The sequence below is a fragment of the Heloderma suspectum genome, chromosome 12 (assembly GCF_057233095.1).
Source record: "Heloderma suspectum isolate Gila_16-S chromosome 12, 16-S_ref, whole genome shotgun sequence".
Lineage (NCBI taxonomy): Eukaryota > Metazoa > Chordata > Lepidosauria > Squamata > Helodermatidae > Heloderma > Heloderma suspectum.
The window spans coordinates 10,356,489-10,376,735 of NC_139469.1; the positions used below are offsets into that span (position 1 = coordinate 10,356,489).

At 46.9% G+C, this 20,247-nt stretch overlaps 1 protein-coding gene across 2 annotated transcripts in view; it reads right to left on the reverse strand.

Moving 5' to 3' along the window:
• The window catches only part of TNRC18 (trinucleotide repeat containing 18), a 135,113-nt gene extending 117,746 nt beyond the window's left edge, over positions 1-17,367 (reverse strand). For both annotated transcript variants that reach the window (XM_084818305.1, XM_084818304.1), the window contains exons 1-2: positions 16,896-17,367; positions 13,328-13,719 (exon numbers count right to left, since the gene is read on the reverse strand). In XM_084818305.1, the coding sequence (XP_084674431.1) occupies positions 13,328-13,532 (205 nt within the window). In that variant the 5' untranslated portion in view covers positions 13,533-13,719; positions 16,896-17,367. The remainder of the gene's footprint in view (positions 1-13,327; positions 13,720-16,895) is intronic.
• Positions 17,368-20,247: the final 2,880 nt, after the last annotated feature.

The window sequence follows — 20,247 nt, forward strand, 5'->3', positions numbered from 1 at the left end:
TGGTACTGAAAGATAGACCAGTGCAGACTGGGAAAAACAACAACAACGGGAAAGGGGAAGGTCTACAGCTCAGTGGTAGAGCATCTGCTCTGCATCCCCAAAGTCCCAGGTTTGATCCCAGCATCTCCAAGCAGGGCTGGAAAAACTCCTGCCTGAAACCCTGGAGAGCTACAGCTGCCAGTCAGTGTCATCAATACTGGGTGAGATGGACCGATGATCTAACTCTGTGTAAGGCAGCATCCTATGTTCCTAAGGTTCTCCTTTATCTCTCAGTTGGGGGGAAAAAAAAACTGGACTATTTTTTACAAGCCTTGGTAGGTTTGCTTGTTAGGGCTAAGCGCTATGGGAAAATCTATTTAATTTATGGCCCACACGAAGGTCCAGAGGAGCTCACAATATTTGGTGTGTAGTATGGCTGTTTAGAAACAAAAACAAAACCTGTGCTTTGGTGAACATCATGAAAAACGGCCTTTATTTTTAATTTTTAAGGGAGCAATCCTATGTCCCCTAGGCAACAGCTGGGGAGATAGGGTTTTTCGGTTTCCTGGCTCCGACCTTGGGGCCAGGAAACCACGCTCCCCTCCCACTCAGCTGGCATGGAGAGAACCATGCCAGCTGCCTCTCTGTACTCAGTACACAGAGCAGGGAGACAGGGGCATTTTGGGGAGGGAGGGGAGGAGCTTGGGGCAGCATTCCTACGATCTTTCCTATCGCCACCCCAACCTCCTGCCTTCCCCCCTCCCCCCTCCCTGAAGCCTCCACTAGACGGGCAGAATCACCCCTCTAGCTAATAGTAGGACGGGAAGCACAAGGCACCTACCTCCCTGCATAGGATACTCATAAGCCTCCGGGTTCAGGAGGTTATGAGTACCCAGAGCATAACCCACAGGACTGCGCTCTAAGTCAGACTATATGACCGTGATCTTCACAAGGTCTGCTGCCCCTGGGGTCATAGTTTGTACCCTCCCCCCTCATCTGTTCCCAAGGCCTCCCATTTATTTTTTAAAACAAACATATTCCATTTACACGGATGTGTTTTCCTTTAAGGTAGATCTCCAGATGTTTGGGACTTCCCAGAAGCCCCTGCCAGTACGAGCTGTGGTCAGGAATGCTGGGAGTTGAAGTCCAAAACTTCTGGAGATCTACCTTCTACCCACCCCTGCTTTACATAACTCCTCTCCTATCTGCCTGACCCTTTGCACATGGTGACTTGTAACCAAGCGGAGGCCCGTAGCCCTGATGTAAAGCACGGGCTTTGCAAGGAGGCGGCCCCAGGTTCATTCCTCAACATCTCCACTTAAAAAGGGTCTCGCGTTGCAGGGTTGGGAAAGGTCTTGGATAGACCCAGCCCATCATGGTACTACTGGGCTAGATTTTATTTTTTCATTTTCATTTATTATGTTTCTATACCACCCAATAGCCAAAGCTTTCTGGGCAGTTCGCAAAGACTAAAAACCTTTAAAAAATATAATACTGCGCATAATATAAAAACAGTTTGGCTGCAAAAATATAAACAGACAGCAGACGCGCACACACACACACACACACACACACACACAGATCTCAAAACAATACCCCATGACCTGATTAAAAACCTATCATATGCTGTCAATTCCTGGAAGTAGATGGATTGCCGGCCAGTTCGCACAAGCACCGAGGCTTAAACAAGTCAGTTGGCTGTTTAAGCTGCAGTGTGTGCCAGGAGCCATTTGCCTAATTGTGTCATGTTATCTGAACCGAGGTGAGCGAGCATTTTGGAGAGGGAAACAACCCTCAAATAACCCATGGGCTGTTGTTGGGTTATCTGAGGGTTGTTTCCCCCTCCAACAAGCCAGCAGAGTTCAGACGACAGAACAAGCTCCTCCAGGCAGCAGCGGAGGCTGCTGGCTCCAATGTCTGTGGGGTTTCTTTTCTTTTTTCTTTGTTCTATCAATTTTTTATTGTGAATTTCAGCAAAACAAACAAAAACATAACAAAACCAAAAAATATATAACAACACCTTCTAAAATACTCAGTTTCAATTATTACAATATTCTAGAAAGAGAGAAAAAAGGGGGGAAAACAGGTTACACATAAACTTCAGTAAAAGCAGACCAGATAGCCACACAGAGGTCCATCTGCACCTCACGCCTATATACCACTCTTTCAAATGTTGTTCGCCCTTTTGGTTGCTAAAAGACTGATACTACGATACTGGAAGGATAAAAGCTCACCGCCTATAATGCAATGGATTGAAGACTTAACACCGCTCTGGGTTGCAGTCAGAACCACTTCACACCTTGGCGAGCTCCTTCAGAATTCTGACTGAAACCTGGAGTGGATTCACCACCCCACTGACATCGGTGCAACCAGCCCTCACTGCCAGGTGGGTAATCAGGCAAATGGTGCTGGGCACGCACCGCAGCTTAAACAGGCCACCCTGGCTTTAATCGTGCAAACCAGGTTGGTGTCCGGCTCGTCCCCTCACCCCTTTTCTCAACTGCAGTGAATTCTCTCTGTCCAGCTGACGTTCGCATCCCAAACACACATGCTGCTCTCAAAGGCGCCTACTCTGAAGGAAGATCCACTGATCTGCATGGAGCTCGCATGCAAGTGGAGCATGCAGACAACGAGCCCAGCCGTGGCGCCATCAGAACAGGACTCCAGGGCACAAGTCTGGGGCCCCACTCAGCAGCCTGAGCAGGACGGGGGCCCCTGAACCCACAAGGGCTGGCTTACCACATTTTGAAGTAAGTTCAGTAATACACATTCACTTTTTTTAACATGACCCCCCACCACTTCCATACGAACTTTAGGTCCAAAGTCTAAAATCACCCAACTGCATCACTGATAACTGCAATCTCACAGCCCAACCAACCAATTCACCTAACCAGAATGACTCAGAAACCAGTCGCCTTGATTTCAACAGGATTTGCAGCTGGCTTTCTCCACGGATGGGGAAAAGATACCAGTACCTGTTCTCTTTTCTCTCACAGATGGAAAAGAAGTTGGCATGGGGGTTGAGTCGAAACACGGGCAGAAAGAGTTAAAGCCGTGTCCCCGTCCCCACCCCAGTCTTTCTCTGCTCAAAATCACAACCTCCCACAATTACTTTAGGAGATTACAAAGTTGGGCGGGGAGCGGGGGAGAGACACATAATCTATGTCATGTCTAGTTTGAACTTACCCTAAAACACATTTACTAATTTAATCCGTAATATTTTTCTATATTAAATACAACCTTCCCCTGCCCTCCCCTCCAGATTTTTATTTGGACAACTCTACAGTGTAATCCTATACATACTCAGAAATAAGTCCCATTGAGTTCAACGGGACTTCTTTATTTATTGCATTTCTATACTGCCCAATAGCTGAAACTCTCTGGGCAGTTCACAACAATTAAAACCACAAAATACAGCATAAATGAAATATAAAATCTAAAAGTGTAGAACTACAGTATAAAAGTACTCCCTGGAAAATGTATCTAGGAAGACAGTCTGAGTGAGACCATCTCTGAGTCTCTCCTCTAGACTCCAGAGCAGGGTGGACAACTTGTGGCCCTCCAAATGTTTTGGCCTACAACTCCCATCAGCCCTTGTCAGCAAAGCAAATGGCCTAGAGCACCTCCTACAATCTACATGGAATTAATTGCATTATGTGCTTACCAGTTATAACCTCCAGCAGAATTCACACACACACACCAAATACCTACAATAGTGGGCCAGTTTATAAATTCAGAGAAAGCAAGTGGGAAAGATCACCTTTGGCTGTACCACTTCAGGCCAGATCTGGTTCAGGCAGTGCTGCGGCACATTTGAATGATGTGCACCTTCTTCCCTGCACCTAGAAAACTAGTATGTCAGGGCAAAAATGTTCTCCCTGACAGGCTAGTTTGCTAGCTGCAGAGAAGAACATTTGAGGGGGTGAGGAAAATATTCCAAGAAAAGCTGTACTACTTGACTCTATCCAAACCAGCCTAACATTTAGTGTATTTGAGGCACAGGTAAAAGTCCATTGATTATCTTTCCACACCGTTCTTGTAAGATGGGATCAGCAGAAACCTGGCAACCGTGCCACCCTGTTGGGTGAAGGTGCACATCCTGTAAAGGCTTCCTATAGAAAATGAGAAAAAAATGAACTCTGAACATTGTAGACTTGTCTCAGATGACACCCAAACTCTAACAATGGGCCAGATACTTGAACCCAACACTCCAAAGATAAGAGATGGCCATATAAACACACCTCTGTAATCTTGTATATCACAGCCTTCCCCAACCTGGTATCCTCCAGATGCTTTGGACTACAGCTCCCAACTACATCCCTTGCCAGCATGGTCAATGGTGAGGGGTTATGGGAGCTGAAGTCCAAAACATTTGGAGGGCATCAACTTGAGGAAGGCTGTTGTACAGCATCATTTCACCTCCTACTCTTGCATCAGCTACAACATACATGTGCTTTCCCATACAGAGCAATGGATTGGATGGGATACCTGGAGAGCAATCATAAAGTGGCAGTGGACAGAGCGCCAAGTGCTGATTTGGGGGCCCAAGCATTAAAACACACTGCGTGGCCTGGGAACCATCACATCTCTCACCCTCACAAGACTGGTATGAGACAACATTAAGACCTACACCAATCCCCCCCTCGATTTGGGGAGGGGGCAGCAGGGGCCGCACCGGGGGGGGGGTATGCAGCCTACATGGCCCATGTTATGCTGCCCAGCCCTGCTTTAAGTATAAAATACAAATGGAACCTGCAATAAGACGTTGCGGTATGGAGCATTCCAGTTTAGGCTTGCAGCCAGCCATACCCTCATCCATGATACCCATTACGAGAGCCAGTGTGGTGTAGTGGTGAGAGTATTGGACTAGGAGCTGGGAGATCCGGGTTCTAGTCCCCACTCAGCCATGGAAGCTCACTGGGTGGCTTTGGGCCCATCACAGACTCTCAGCCCAACCTACCTCACAGGGTTGTTGTTGTGAGGATAAAATGGAGAGGAGGTGGATAATGTAAGCCGCCTTGGGTTCCTTGCAAGAGGAAAAAAGGCAGGATATAAATGCAATCAATCAATCAATCAATCAATATGCCACGCCCCCCCCCCCATGTGCACACAGTAAGCATTCCATGACTACCGAGCATGCTCAGTCCTCACAGGGCTGCGTGGAGGTATTTAACTTGGAGTTCCCCACGCATGCCAACACTTCCCTCTTGTTTCTCAACGGTGTTGCCCCATTTTGGCTACTCAGCCCTCATAGCTCAGCACCCGAGTCAGCGAACCCTATGTATCGACCTGAGAGCCAGCGTGGTGCAGTGGTGAGACTGTCGGACTGGGAGTCAGGAGATCCGGGTTCGAGTCCCCACTCGGCCATGGAAGCTCCCTGGGTGACTTTGTCATAGACATTCAGCCCATCCTACCTCACAGGGTTGCTGTTGTGAGGATAAAACAGAGAGGAGGAGGATCATGTAAGCCGCCTTGGGTCCCTTGCAAGAGGAAAAAAGGCGGGACATAAATGCAATAAATAAATATTAAACCTGGCGGGCCTTGAGAGCTGTGGGACTACAACTCCCACCATCCCCAGCTAGCCAGAGATAGCTGATTGCCAAGGCTGCCTGCCTCTCCATTTCGTCAGACCCCAAGCCGAGCAGGTGACCAAGCGGCCCCCGCTCACCTTTGCACTGATTTCCCTCGCGTCCTCATATTATTTTTTGTCCTCAACAGCCCGCTGGGGGAGCAGGGTGCTGTTTCAGCCACGCCCTCAAAGGGCCGTCTGTTCCCACCCCGATCTTTCGTAGGCTGCTCTTCTTGAAAAGTTAACATGAAAAATTAATACAGAAAGAGACAGGACAGCTGCCAGGGAGTTTCATGTCAGCATGGTGGGCCTGCCTCCCGCAACCCCCCCGCCTTCACCAAGGGAAAAGAGTCACCGTGCTACACCTAGAAAGACAAGGTCTGCCAGGCAAACATCTTTCAAAGCCACGGTTTGAAAGCACTCACTTCCAAAAACCTGGTGCACTGTGCTATTTATAAAAGGGGTATTTATTAGGATTGGGGGACCGATCCGAGTCACTTTCTCTGGCTGGGTGTTGCATATGGATGGTGCTGTTTAATGCACCCCCCCACAACCAAGCAAAGAAACACTTTTGCTTCGCCATTCCCCCGCCCCCCAAGCTTTCAGCAGTTTCAAATGTGAAGACTCTAAATTGCAGAAGTAAGGCTCTAAATTGCAGAAAGACTCAGTCATTTAAAATGAAAGTGTTAAAACCACCAAAGACAAAAATCCTTACCCGCTGATAATTTAGCAAGTTTAAATTGCTAAGTGCAATTTTATTTTATTTTAAAGATACTGTTTAGATGGGCTGCAAAGTATTGCTCAGTTCTGCTGCCCAATCTTGGTTGGAAAAGCCATGTTAATCACCCTTGGTTGGAAGCAAATAACGACGACACGTTATAGAAGAGCTGTGGGAGCTTTGGGGGAGGAGAGGATGAAGTTTGAAATGAATTACCCAAAATTCTAAGCATCATATTCAAGGGTGCAGCCTGCAATCGACAGAGCACACACAGCTGCAAATCCCGTCGGGGTAGGAAAGAGCGAAAAGAACACTCAAAGCCATAGCTAAAGTGCTATATGTCTATATTAGTGTAGTATAACATAGTATAGTATATTTATATAATATAGTATATTATATTAGTATAGTATAGTATAGTATAGTATAGTATATATTAAATACATATATAGATGTATATATACATCTATATTAAAGTGCAATGGATCATTTTTTCTAGCACAATGAGGGCTAGAAGTTTATTTTTCTTTTTAAGAAAGAGCCAATATTCTGTGCCATTTAATCAACATTTATTTGTGAATGTGTGTGGCAGAGATGGAAAGCCACTAAGGACGCAATCCTACGCACGTTTAGACAGGAAAAAAGTCCTACAACTCCCAGCATTCCCCAGCCAGCCATGCTGGGAGTTTTAGGACTTTTCTTCTGTCTAGATTTGCACAGGGTTGCACCCTAAATTTTTGAAAGCATCCTTAAGGGAAATCTCCAGTTGTAGCTACACAGCAAACTTAACAGTAAGGCTGCAGTCCTATACACACTAACCAGGGGGTATGTTCCACTGAACTCAACAGGACTTACTTCTGAGTAGACAGACATAGAATAGTGCTGTATACCTATTTGAGAGAGTAGCGATTACCCCCCATTTTTTGCCCCAGTGCATCAGATGTTGGAGTGTCCTAATGTCCTAGGAGTGCCCTAGTGGACCTAAAATGAGGGGGGGGGGAAACCCTTCAACTGTACCTATTTGAGCAGCTTTCAATCACACTATCTGCAATAGAATCCACCCCGGCCCCACAAAAGGTCTTCCCAGATGAAGCTTTTATGGTACAAGTACCCTGCCTCATTCACAGAATTTTACCGGGGAGGGGAGATATTTTCCAGGCGATGATGCCCTCAGCTTGCAGCCTTGCATGCTTTCCCACTGCTGCTTCCGTCTATTTTCTTCCCCGAAGGAAAAAAATTCCACTAAGGAAGAAGAGAGGGAATAGCCGCGCAGAAGAACATGAGAAGAGACCTGCCAGATCAGACTCGGGGTCCATCTAGTCCAGCGTTCTGTTCACACAGTGGCTGACCAGCAGCCCATGGGAAACCCACAAGCGGGACATGAGTGCAACAGCACCCTCCCGCCCATGTTCCCCAGCAACTGTCCTTGAAAAGATGCCTTTTGACCGTTAATGCTAGGAGCCCTCTGTCAGGAAGCATCCAAGTCTGCTAGCGCATGCAGAGTTCTAAGATGCAGGCAGGTATGTTATTTGGGAGCGATGCTGGTAAGACATAGCGGGGGGCGGAACGGTAAACAGATGCGCATCCAAACCTGTGGCCTCATCCTGCCCATGCATCCTCCCAGAAGAGGTTCGGCACATTCCCCCTTCCTTTCAGCTGCAAGCTTCTCGTGGCAGAAGCCCACGCTTTCGGCTTCTGCGATGCTGCAAAAGTGTCCTGTGCACCCATTGCACAGTGTCTGCGCTGCCAGACGTCAGGCTTGCAGGATCTCGAATTTGGGGTTTTTTTACCAGAACCCCGACATCCACCAACCAAAGCCAGGTGCAAAAGACTTTGAAATAAAGAATGCGGAGCCCAAGAATGTGTGGTGGCCACCAGTCCTTCATCAAACACAAAACACCCACTGTTGGTTACATCCCACCCTTCTTTGTTTCAGCAATATCATTTGCATGGCTGGGGTGGGGGGGAAGTCGTGTTGCTGTTGTCAAACTGTTAAAACTACCGGGGGTCAGAAATCCTTCTCTGATCCCCTGTGACTCATGAGTGCTCTATTCAGATCTCCCTTCTGCCCACCCATGCTCTAGCATAACCATCCAGCAGAAGTCAGGATGGCTACTACAAACAGGAACAGGCTCAATGGGAGTGTACTTTGCCTGCCATCCCAGTGGTGCCCCAAAGCGCGGTGCCCTTTTATAATTTACCGCATGGACATGAACCATTTTCCATGGAAAACAGTGAAGGGCTACACTTGGCTACATGCTTGCACTGGTGGGCAAAAACTGTACACTGCTACTGATACCAGTTGGCTGGGCCTGCACTGACAAAGGCTACGGGGGAAGGCAATGTGTCTCTATGTGCAGAGCACAGAGACACATTGCATGCCTGAAGGATCCCTGCAATACACAAGTCCTCTTGTCTGTGCATATCTTGCCCATGCGGGTGGTTCCCCACCCCACCCTGAGGCGTTTCTCTTATTCATAATGTAAAACAAGGGAGACTTTTCTAACCGGGGTGGGTAGGGGGCAGGGAAGAGACATGGAAGGCATGAATCATATTTGATCAACGGCCAGAGGGAAATGCTTCCAATTCTACCCATTTTGTGCTCTGCCCCCAAAGCCATATGGTTTGGTGGTCTGTTTATTTATACATTTGCTCATTTGTGTACCCCACCCACTCTTCAAATTTAAAATTTCCAAGACAGCAGCTTTCAACAATACAATCAACATCAAAACAGAAAAGGATAAACTTCGCCAAAACCAAGATTGCAACCTACAAAGTGCCCGTTATAAAATACCATTGATACTGACTGCAATCATGGCTTGCTCTTTCATTAAAACAAGTCCAAACCATTAAATGAAATGGTCTGAACTTGGCACTTGAAGTAACCGAGGGCCAGGTATGTGGAGAAGTAATGCCCTAATGGGGCACTACCACAGAAAAGGCCCTGTCTCCAGTTGGCACCAGCCTAAACTTTGAAGTGGGGGGCACCCAGAGCAGAGACCCCAATTATTATCTTAAAAGACAGGCAGGTTCATATGGGAATAGGCAGTCCTTTAGGCACCACAGAGGCACGAGGGCGCAGTACAACCTTGCTGGTAAGTGAACAAAGTTACTGGCCAACAATGTTTTATGACGGAACTCCAGAAAATGTACACTATGGGTCCCCATCCAAGCATGTGTTAAGTGTCAGCAAGGCTGCTGCAATATGTGCCTTCAAGACACTATGTGCCCTGGGATGTTGTTTATGTATCTGCTACCAGCTGTGTGTGTGTGTGTGTGTGTGTGTGTGTGTGTGAGAGAGAGAGAGAGAGAGAGAGACAGACAGACAGACACATGCCTCTTAAGCATTTGTAAGTTAAACCCCCCCCCCCAACTTTTGTAACACTCCTTGCTGCTCGCCTGGAAGGCAGTGTGTGCTTGCCAGGGCAACCGGGCAAACTGCTTTTTACAATCCTGGCTTAGATATGTCAGATCAGACCAGAAAAAGAGGTGGGTGAAGAACAGTCAGTAAACATAACCACCATCACATCAGGAAATAGCCTAAAAGTAGGCTAAATATAAGCTATGAGGCCTCCAGAAAGAATGAAACGCTAAAATATCTGTGTTCAAATAGCCCCACTGCCACCACCCCATGCGTTGTGCTCAGCTTGAGCTTGCCTGGACAATGAGTTCACTTCTTCAAAGATTAGAGATTGCCCTAGAGGAGGTGGTACGGGGAGGGAAGTTGGGGGGGGTGTTAAATAAAAGGGTGTTTGCTCATGTGCTTAGTTTTATTGCTTTTCATTCTACACCTCTTGTTTTAGCACCTGGAAAATCGGTGGTGCCACCTATTCGAAAAGCCAATAAATCTTCCCTCTCAACTCAGCCCGCTTCCTTCTTTCCAAATGCTGGCAATCAGGTTTGCAAAATTTCAAAGTCATTCATTCCATGTGGGTGAGGAGGAGAAGCAGGTTTCGTTATTGCAAAATTTGTCACTCTACCAACCCCTTAAAGTAAACTCGAAGTCACCTTTCCACACCCAGGTTTTTATTTATTTTTTCCCTAGAGGGGGATGGGTTGGGAAGAAGACACACACACACACACACACACACACACACACAGACGCATTGTACTACAGGAAAAAATATTTGCATATTTGGCTTTCAGCAAACTTCAACACAGATTTTTAACAGGGGCTGGAGAATTGAAGAATTCGAGGTTCCAAATGATTGAGAATGCACTTCCGTCATTTTGGAGTGGAACGTCGCAGATCTGCAAAAGCTTGCCAGCTGTTTTTAAACCTCTGTCTGAGCTGAGAATTTTAAAACAAAAATCTAATTTTAGGGGTGGGGAAAGAATGCATCCGCGGTGGGCGGCTTCAAAGGACCATTTTAGGCCTTAAGGGGGGGGAGTCTAAAGCACTTGAAAAATCCCCCCCCCTTGTGAACTGGGTTGATGTTGTTGTCTTAAGGGGATGGGAAGAGTTAGATTCCTATAGGCACAGTCATTTTCTGTCTATGCGTTTAAAATAATTTTTTAAAAGACCACACTTGTAGTGGTCTCACATGAGTCTCACAAGCACACACAACCACAAAAATCCATCCCAAACTAAAGAGTCACAGGCCTACGGAGAGAGGCTCCAACCAGTTGGGGGGGGGGTTCTGTGCATGCATTAATGGTCTCCGGCATGATCCCTAATGCGTCCTCCCCCACCACACAGCTCCTCAGAAGGGTTAGAAAGGCGACCAGGGAACAAGGAATTTCTGAGAACTTCAGAACTTTTCATCTGTTTCAAATTGCACACACAAACACAGCCGCTACTTTTCATTTTATTGCTGTCGCAGCCATTTCTCACAATGAATTACAGCAGGGAAGGTGACAGAGGGAAGTGGATGAGAAACATTACAAAGAAAGGTATGGATCTCACTGTATACGTTTATTCTTCGATTGTTTCTTTCTGGGGCATGCCAAGAATTTGTTTTAAAAAACAACAACCCAAGCACAGATTTTTACACTCTGTTGGTATATTTAGCAAAAACCCGAGTTCTCTTCAGGTACATTATAAAATCCCGACAGCCATTTATTTTTTTATGTATTTTTCTTTTTACAAATCTGAAGCTTAAAAAAAAAAGTGAATTTTAACTGCTAAACACAGGGAACTCAAGATAGTCTGCTATTTTGGTGTAATCTACGAAGCTGAAAACTTCATGCACAGTAAGATAAGCAGACTTAAGAAAAGAAAAAAGAATGTTTGGTTATTTTAAAAGTTGCCCAGTTTTAGAAGGGGGGGCATTTAAATAGTAAACTACACCACAAAAAAAATGTCAAGACCCTCTTGTAAAACACATATTTTACTATTAAGACTCAGAGCTTGCTTCACAAGGGACCTCATCGAAATGTTCCTGGGTTAAAAAATAAAAAAAAAGTAGGGTGGAGGAAACAAGAGATTTTTTATTTTTTTTAATGTCCCCAACCATCTGTTAGCAATGCTTGCAAATCTGAAGTGTCCATAAAAACTTTGGAACGGCTGCCAAATGGTTTCACTAAACTGGCTCATTCTTAAATCCACCCCATCACTGCCAAAAAAAAGAAAAGGAGGGGGGAAGTATTGCTTCCCCCCCTTACTCCATCTTGGTAGATGGGGGCAGAAAATAAGGAAAACCATAAGGGCTAGAACAGCCAATGCAGTGCAAAAAGCAAGAGATCCACACCAGACAAAGACTCTAACCACGGTTATTAACAAGAATAAAACAGCAAAATAAGAACAACTTCAAGAACCATTCAAGCCTACATCAGTTGCTGCTAGGATTGACTATCAGAGCCACAAGTCTTGCAAGACAACCCAGTTTGTACTAAAGGGGAACAGTAAATAACTAGATACAGAGAGGGCGGGGAGAGAAAGGTCCCTTCTAATTTGCCAGATCTTAAAGGGAGAGGTTTTATTTCACCTATTTTATAACATATGAGCATTTTTGTTCCAGGAGCGAGTTCCTAGGCAACAGCTGGAACCAAGTGAGACCTATTTTCAGGCTGCCAGATTAAAACTGGGTTGTTGTTTTTTAAGGGAGGGATCCTTTGGATCGAAAGTTAGCTGTTCCGGGGGATTTCAGCGCCTGCTTCTATGCACTCTAGACATCAAGTTAAGCTTTGTGGTTACCTGGCATTCTAGAAAAATGTATGGGTCTTTTTTTGGGGGGGGGGGGGGAGGGACGGATCGTTCCAAGAAATCTGGAACTGTCTGCTGTTTGGGGGAAAAGGAGATGCTGCGCAGCTTGGAATGCGGAATTGCAAAGGGAAATCTGCAATGTTTGTTTTACGTAGGTGCCATCCTTGAAAATGATATATGTGTAGACTGTAATGTAGCCATGGGGGGGAGGGGAGACAGGTACTTATATGAAGGCGTCTAGGGCATTATAGAATGAGTGTATGTTCCTACAGGATTATACACACACATACACGCCTTTGCCCCTAGGTTTCCTGTCTTACGGTACAATCCTACACACGTCTACTCCGAAGTAAGCCCCACTGAGTTCAACGGGACTTGCTCCCAGGAAAGCGTGAATTGGTTTGCAGCCTTAAAGAACCTACACAGAAATAGCTACTAATCCATTTTGTAGGAGGCAGGGGTGAGTTGGGCTTGCTGGGTTGGGGGGGAGGAGAGAGAGAACAAAACAGACGGGGGTGGCATGGAGGGAGGGAGAAAAAGCAGACTGCACAATATTTCCATGTCCTCTTTATCGCTGTTTATGTGGGATCTTTTAGGGAAGGAAAGGCATCTAAGGGAGGCGGGCAGGGGGGATGGCATATAGGTTCTCTACGGGGTTGGTATATGGGATCTCTTAGAGAAAGGAAGCCAGACTCCTTTTTTCTAAGGAGAGACGGGGGCGGAGGGGGAGGCGATTCTCAAAAGAGGGCTCTAAGGCGGGACCATTTTGAAGGAACATTTTTATGTATGGGGGAAAGAAGAGAAGGTGGCAGAGAAGGGGGGGGGGCACCTCTTGCTTGACCTTGATTTCAGACCAGAAAAAGAACAACAGACGCTCGGGGGGGGGGATAAATAAAGATAAAAATGTAGCAAGACTTACCCGGGTGGGAATGGAGGTTGATGCCGGACGCGAGGTATTTCCCCGGGGGAAGAGGCGCCGGCGGGAGCCCGGCGGCCAGAGGGGCCAGGCGAGCCGCGGCGGCTCCGGCGGCCGCGACGCGGTGGTGGCTGTCCATGGCGAGCCCGGAGAGCAGCGGCGGGGGGACGTGGACGGAGCGGGGGGCCCCGAGGTCTCTTCCATCCATCGTCCGCTCGCAGAGCGCCGCCGCCCTCCTCTCCCTCCGCCTCTCGCCCCAGGCTCAGCGGCGTTGCAACCAGGGGCGCCCCAGCTCGGTCCTGAGCTCCACCATTCTCCTCCTTGGCCGCGCTCCTTCCTTCCAGCACAGGGCTCGGGTGGCGGCGGGCCGATGCGGGCTTGTGCTTGTCTTTTGCCTAAGGAAAGGGGGAGAGAGAGAAAAAGACACGAAACAGGCGGGAGTACACGGGAGAAGGGTGTAAAGAAAAAAGGGAGGCACACCCTGCGGCGGTCGTTGGGGGGGGACTGGCTTTTTTTATGGGGGCAGTTCAATTAAAAATTGTATTACTTCATTCTGCATCTTGTCTGTCACCTGCAACTACATATAATCGATTCTCCAGTTGTCCGGCTGTCTCCAATCGGCAATGAAAAATCGGGTCTGATGTAGTTACCTCTTTTGTTTCAAAAAATAAAATAAAAATGTAAAATTGGCGGCGGCGGGTTGTTACATGCAGGCGATGGGGAGAAAAATCAAGACGTTCCGTGTAAAGCTAGGCGTGTTTAGTCAGAAGTAAATCCTACAGAGTTCGATGTGGCTTAGTCCCAAGCAAACATGCACATAGGAGCATGGCAACAGCAGTATCAGCGTTCAAAAACCCACCCTGGACTCTCTCCACCTTACAAATGTGTTTTTCAAAGGAATATGCGTGTGTGTTTGTGTGATTTTTGGAAAGGGTTCTGTCTGGTTGTGTGTACAAAGAGGCAAAACAAATCCCTTTTTTTAAAAAGATATGAAGGTTTTCAGGCACACACCGCTCCTTCGCAGGCACTCCAGCACCGCTGGAAGGCTGCTTACTCTCATGTAAACGTGCGAAGGCTCGGGCCGCAGGGGACCAAATTGACCTCAACTGGACTTACTTCCGAGGAAACAGGGAGAGAAAGCGCGAAGGATCGGGCTTGTGTGTGTTAAGAGTTGCAGCCACGCGATCCTATGCACGCTTACTCAGGAAGAAGAGCTACTAATTTTCAACGGGATTTCCCAAGAAAAAGGCTGTTTAGGATCGCAGCCTTTAACAAGGCTGCAACCCTATACACACCTCCCTGGGGCCAATTCTCACTGAGCTCAATGGGGTTTACTTATGAGTAGACATGTACACGATTACACTGTAAAAGAGTTTTCTGCCCCTCCTTTGACCTCAGTCATGGGGTGGGGTAGGGTGGGGTGGGGGGAGGTTGAGAGGTATTTAACCAGTCCTGTTTAGTCCCACCCTTGTTGGCTTTTAATTTAAGAAAGAAACCTAACATGATAATAAAATCCCTCCCTCCTGCCCATATTTTGTCTGGACACCCCCCCCCCACACACACACACTCTCTACCCCAGTTTCCAATACTCATTTTCCTCTCTTCGATCTTATCAGATGCAGCTACACAAAAATGTGTGTGTGTGGGGGGGGGGGTCCTGTCAGCCCTGAGGTGAAAATGACCCATTGCACATTTTATCATCCGCTTAGACCTGAAATGTTTTTAATGTTTAACCTTTTACGCATAGGACCTTGAGATTTCTGAAGCCGACTTGTTGAAATAGCTTGGGAGAAAGAGTGGATTTTATGGGAAACCAGATCGTCTCTCTCCTCCCCTAAATCTTCTCACCTAGCCCCCAAACGTGGTAATCCTATACGTGTCTACTCAGAAGTAACCCCCCTCCCTTGAGTTCGGTGGGGTTTATTGCCAGGTCAGTGTGCATAAGCGTTCAAGTTTTGAAATTGACTAGAATCTAGTGTTGAAATTGACTACCAGAATGAAGCTGTGAAAGGATGGTTAGAAATGTAGTACCCGAGGATGAATTTTATTCCTTAAAAAAAAAGCACACGGCACAATCCTATGCATGTTTACTCAAGAAGTAAGTCTCACTGTGTTCAATGGGACTCCCTAGTAAGAGCGTGTTTAGTTGCCGCTTTGAATCCTCCAGTCTGGTTTCTCAGAACCCATTTATTCCAATAGGAATTACTTCCAAATAAAAATATGTTTAAGGTAGCCTGTTTAGGAGTGAGAGTCAAACACACAAAATATCTGCAGTGATACAGATAGAAATTTCAGTAAGTATTTCTGGGTCTCTCCCCACCCTCTCTAAAAATATTCCAAAATACTTAGAATTTGGTCACTAAAAGGAAGGGTTGGAAGGGGACTATTTGGGATTGGAGGGAGGGGGAAGAGATATGCTACTTTTTAAACGCAGGAATTTTCCTTCTCCCTCTCCCCGCCCTAAAATCATTTGCCATCTATCTTAAAATCACACGATGAATTCTCAATTAGTCAATGTTTTATATCTCTCCAGGAAAGAAATATACACGGGTGTTTTGTTGAAGCAGTTTCCATGTAGGAGCTGATCAAATCCACTGTCCAAAAATCCCTCTTAGGTCCTTCCCTGGGTTTAATTAAGAGTTTCTTACTTTAATATGGGTTTAGTTAAAACTATCACTGGATTTATTAGACAACCCGGCCCTTTGCAATCCACCCCAACTCAATCCTCCACTGTACTGGAGATATGTATGTATAAAAACCATTTAATTTGGTATTCTTAAAAACCATAAGATAAATAGGTTAGTGGCTTTCCATTTTAATCACGAGGAAGGGGTGGTGGTCTCCTTACTCATTTAATTATACATACATACATATACACACACACACACACACATCCACACTCCTCATAAAATTGCAATGCAAACTCGATTTGGGGTGTGTGTTTGTGGAGTTATGTTTTCCATAGGATCCTTATGTCGTGAGAGTATATACACACACCAAAATCAACCCACCCACCCCTGAAGCTTGGATTACGATTTTATGGGGAATTGGGGTGTGTATGTCCAGAATGTAATTTTATATCCCATTTGTCTCTCTCTTTTCAACTTTTCCTTTCCTTGTTAATCTCAGCTACCAAAAAATATGGCTGGATTCCTGCTTTTAATTAAAAACAGCCTCTCCGAAAATGTCTGTTTCTTGGCTTTCTTTCCATGACGGCCTTTGCCAAGAAGATTCTAAGAGAGCTGCTGTTTTGCTACGGTCCTTGTCCCCCGATCCCCAATATATATTGGGGAGGGAGAGACAAGGAGAAGAGACTGGAGGGTCTGGGGTTGAAACTAAATCAGATCTACTTCTAGTGAGGTATTTGGAGGGTGGGGCAGATGTTCATCTTAGAAGCAAAGTCTCTCCCCCTATCCAGTATTTCTTTTTAAAGAAAGAAAAGCAATTTACAGCACAATCCTATACATGTCTACTCAGAAGTAAGTCCCATTTGATGCAATGGGACTCCCTCCCAGGAAAGTGTGCCCAGGGTTGCAGCTTTCACTTCTAAAGTAGAAAGAGTTCCTCTTACCTTTTCTTAAGGAACCCCCCTAACTGGATTTCTATCTAGTCTTCTTTGGCATTCTTCAGACTGATTTTTGTGCACTTCGATCCTTTCCCCACTCCTCTTCCAAAAGGAAAAAGAAAAATATATCTCTCTTTTTTAGATCCAAATCAGCGTGCCTGCAGTGGAGCTCCTCTCACTTCTTCCCCCACCCCCCTGTTTCTTCCTCCTCTTTGGGTCTCCAAAAATGTTCTTTCCCGGTCCTCTGTAGGTCAGCTTGGCTTTCCCCTCCGCCCCGAAAGAAAACCCAGCGCCGGGCGGCCGAATTTCTCCTCTGTTCGCTTTTAAAAACCCAGCTTTCCCGATCGCCTGCTTTTGCGAGATCCCGCTTTTGAATAAACTCCAGGTAGTGATGTCGCTGGTCGGGAGACTTCAGAATCTCCATATACAGCCCAGGGTTGGAAAAGGTACATTACACAAAACCCCCCTTTCAAGTTCCTCTCCGTGCCTCTTAAAAAAAAAAAAAAGGTGGGGGGTGCAAAGAGAGAGAGGAGGGAAAAAAAAAAGAAACTCTTTAGCAATGAAACAAGCATTGTTCCTTCGGTCCCACCCACCACCCGCCTGGCCGGCCCAAATTTTATTGAAGGCGCTGCCATTGGCCGCCCGGCCCGCCACTCATTCTCATGTAAACACTTTGGCGCTCCGCCATCCTTATAAAACCAATTATGGAGCGGGAGGGGAGAAGGAGGCGGCGCGACGGAGCGGTTTCTAGGCTCCCCGCGAGGCTTGGCTGAATGATCCGAATGGGTGGTGAGAATTCTGAGCGGCGGTTTCGAGGCTGCCCCTTCCCCTCCGCTGCTCTTCGGACTGCGCTGGGGGATCAAAACAGAAAAAGATGGTCGCGGAGGCGGCGGGGTCTCGTTTCATTCCGCCTCTCTTTAGGGGAGCTGTTCCAGTTCCAACCTTACCACCACCTCTCTCTCCTCCCCCCAACTACATTTTCTCCCGACCTTTCTAGTGGGCGGGGGGGGGGGGGCGGGGGGGTAGCAAACTCCAACAGGATTTTGGTGGCAGAAAAGGGTTGCAACGTTCAGTATAAGCGAGGGTGGGTTGCCTTCTCTCCTCTTGCGCGTTTACTCGGAAGTAAACCTCGCTGCACGCCATGGGGCTTAACTCCCAGGTAAGAAAGCAACCGGGATCGAAGCACCGGCGGCCCGATCCCACTGTGCATGCTTGCTCAGGCATAAATTCCACCCTTCCTCCATAAGCCCCCCCCCCTCCCCAGGCGAAAAGATTGCAGCCCTTAAGGCTTTCCTCCGCGGAAAACGACGCCCAGGGACGGCCTGTACGAGGCGCGCGCTGGAAATGAGCCCCGTGGGACTTACTCCAGAGGAGACCCCGCGCGGCTACTTTGACTTCCGATCATTCTCTCTGTGGCGAGGTGGAAACAAACAAAGGCACCAGATCCATCTCCCGAGTCCCTGGGAGGGCGGCGATGTTTACTTCTGAGTAAATGTGCATAGATCGGGTCCCAGAGCTGAGTTAAGGGGTTACATGAGCGCGCGCACGCAGCCCCGATGTAGAATTTGTGGTTTGCAGTATTACTAAATCTTTGCAAACGGGAAGTGTTGGAAGAGGAAGGAGGAGGAACCCAAGTGCGTCCGTATATGTATCCTTCTCCTCGGGTGCGTGCAGAGCTAAAAAGCGCGAAAGTACCAAGCGGTTAAACAGAACCCCGGAGAAAGTAGGTTACATTTGACCTGGAAAAACAACGCCGTCAACGCCGCCGCCGCCTCCTGTTTTGTCCTTTTGATTTAAAAATAAATACATCCGCGCTCAGCGGTCTTGTGTGCGATCAGACGGAAAGGGGGGCATTTTTACTCCACGATTCTCCTTAGAGGTTCATCGACCCTCCCTCACTTAAATAATTTAAAGTTCTGCCGCTGTTCCCTCTACCTGGATCCATGTTCCTCCCTCCCTTTTTTCCTCTCCCCTCCTTTTTTTCTGTTTGTGTGAGTTAGAGAGAGAAATCTGCTTAGCTGTGAAAAAAGGATCCTCTGTTTTGCACAAAACCGCCCTGCAAAGCTACTCGGCTCAGAGGAGGGGGGGGGGGAGGAAAAGCGAGAAATGACTTTACACGTACACTGGCTTATTTAGCATAATCCGTTTTCACACCGGGTGTGTGTAAACGATTTTACTCCCCTCCGGAAAAATAAACATTCCATATTTTGGTCGGGGGGGGGGGAGTCTGTTTAAATTCATCTTTTAAGGTAAAGTAAACTTTTCTAACCAAAAAGAAAAAGCGCGACTTGTGTTCCAGTAATCGTGGCTGTGATCCTTAACGTGGGAGGAAGTGCCGTGAAACTCTGAGGCTTACTTCTGAGTAAATATGCCTCAGAGCCGGCTGCAGAGAGACCACGTCGGACTATTCTTACGAAGACAAGCCTCATGGCTTTGAATAGCGCTTTGACTCACGTCTTCCTTTTAACCTTGCCAGGGTTTTTTCTTTTTTAAAATATTTGCTGGCAGAATAAACCGTTTCCTTTTAAACAAAGCTAACCAATATTTCATAAACATCTTTTAAAAAAAAACCGCTGGGGGGGGGAGAGGGAATAAATTAAGTAAATATTTTTCCGTTTTGTCTCCTTTTACGCAGTTTTGATTGTAACACATTCAAATGCTTTCTCCCATGTTCTCCAATGGCGACAGATCTGGCACCTACCTACACGTTCTTTTGGGGATACTATTTGTTTTGTGAATGCATTTGTTAAATAATTAAGCGAGGTGTTTTGCAAAAAAAAAAAATTATTTTTAAAAAATTTACCCCACTTTTGTCCGGGGGGGGGGCTTTATAAGGCCAATACACACCCCTTTTTGGAAACTTCTTTGCCCCTGGATGGGGGGAGGGAAAGGAGAAAAGAGGGGGTGGGGTGAAAAAGCCTCCAGTCATTTAATTCCAGTGTAAATGTAAAAAAAAAAAAAAGACTCGAGCAGTTTCAAACTGCCCCCAAGCTCGAGCGAGGCAGTTTCAAGGCTGCTCTCTTTGGGAAGCAGAAAGACGAAGCGAGATGGGAAAAGGAAAACCGGGGGGGGGGGTTGGAGGGGGAGAAACGGTAATATAAATAGTAATGTAAGCCGAAAGAAGAAAACGGTAGTAAAGGGGGGAGGTTGGAGGGGGAGAGAGAAAATAGCAACAAATTGCACGCAACGCCCTCACCAAGCCGCCCCCCCCCCCCGGTGCAAGGGTGACAACTTGGCAGCGGGACTTAATGGATGGACTCCAAATTAGCGAAGGATCAACAAGAAGTAGGATGCGAGGAAGACGCCTGCGCCGCCGAGGCCTCATGGCTGTTTGCACGACTGGGAGACCAGTCCCCCC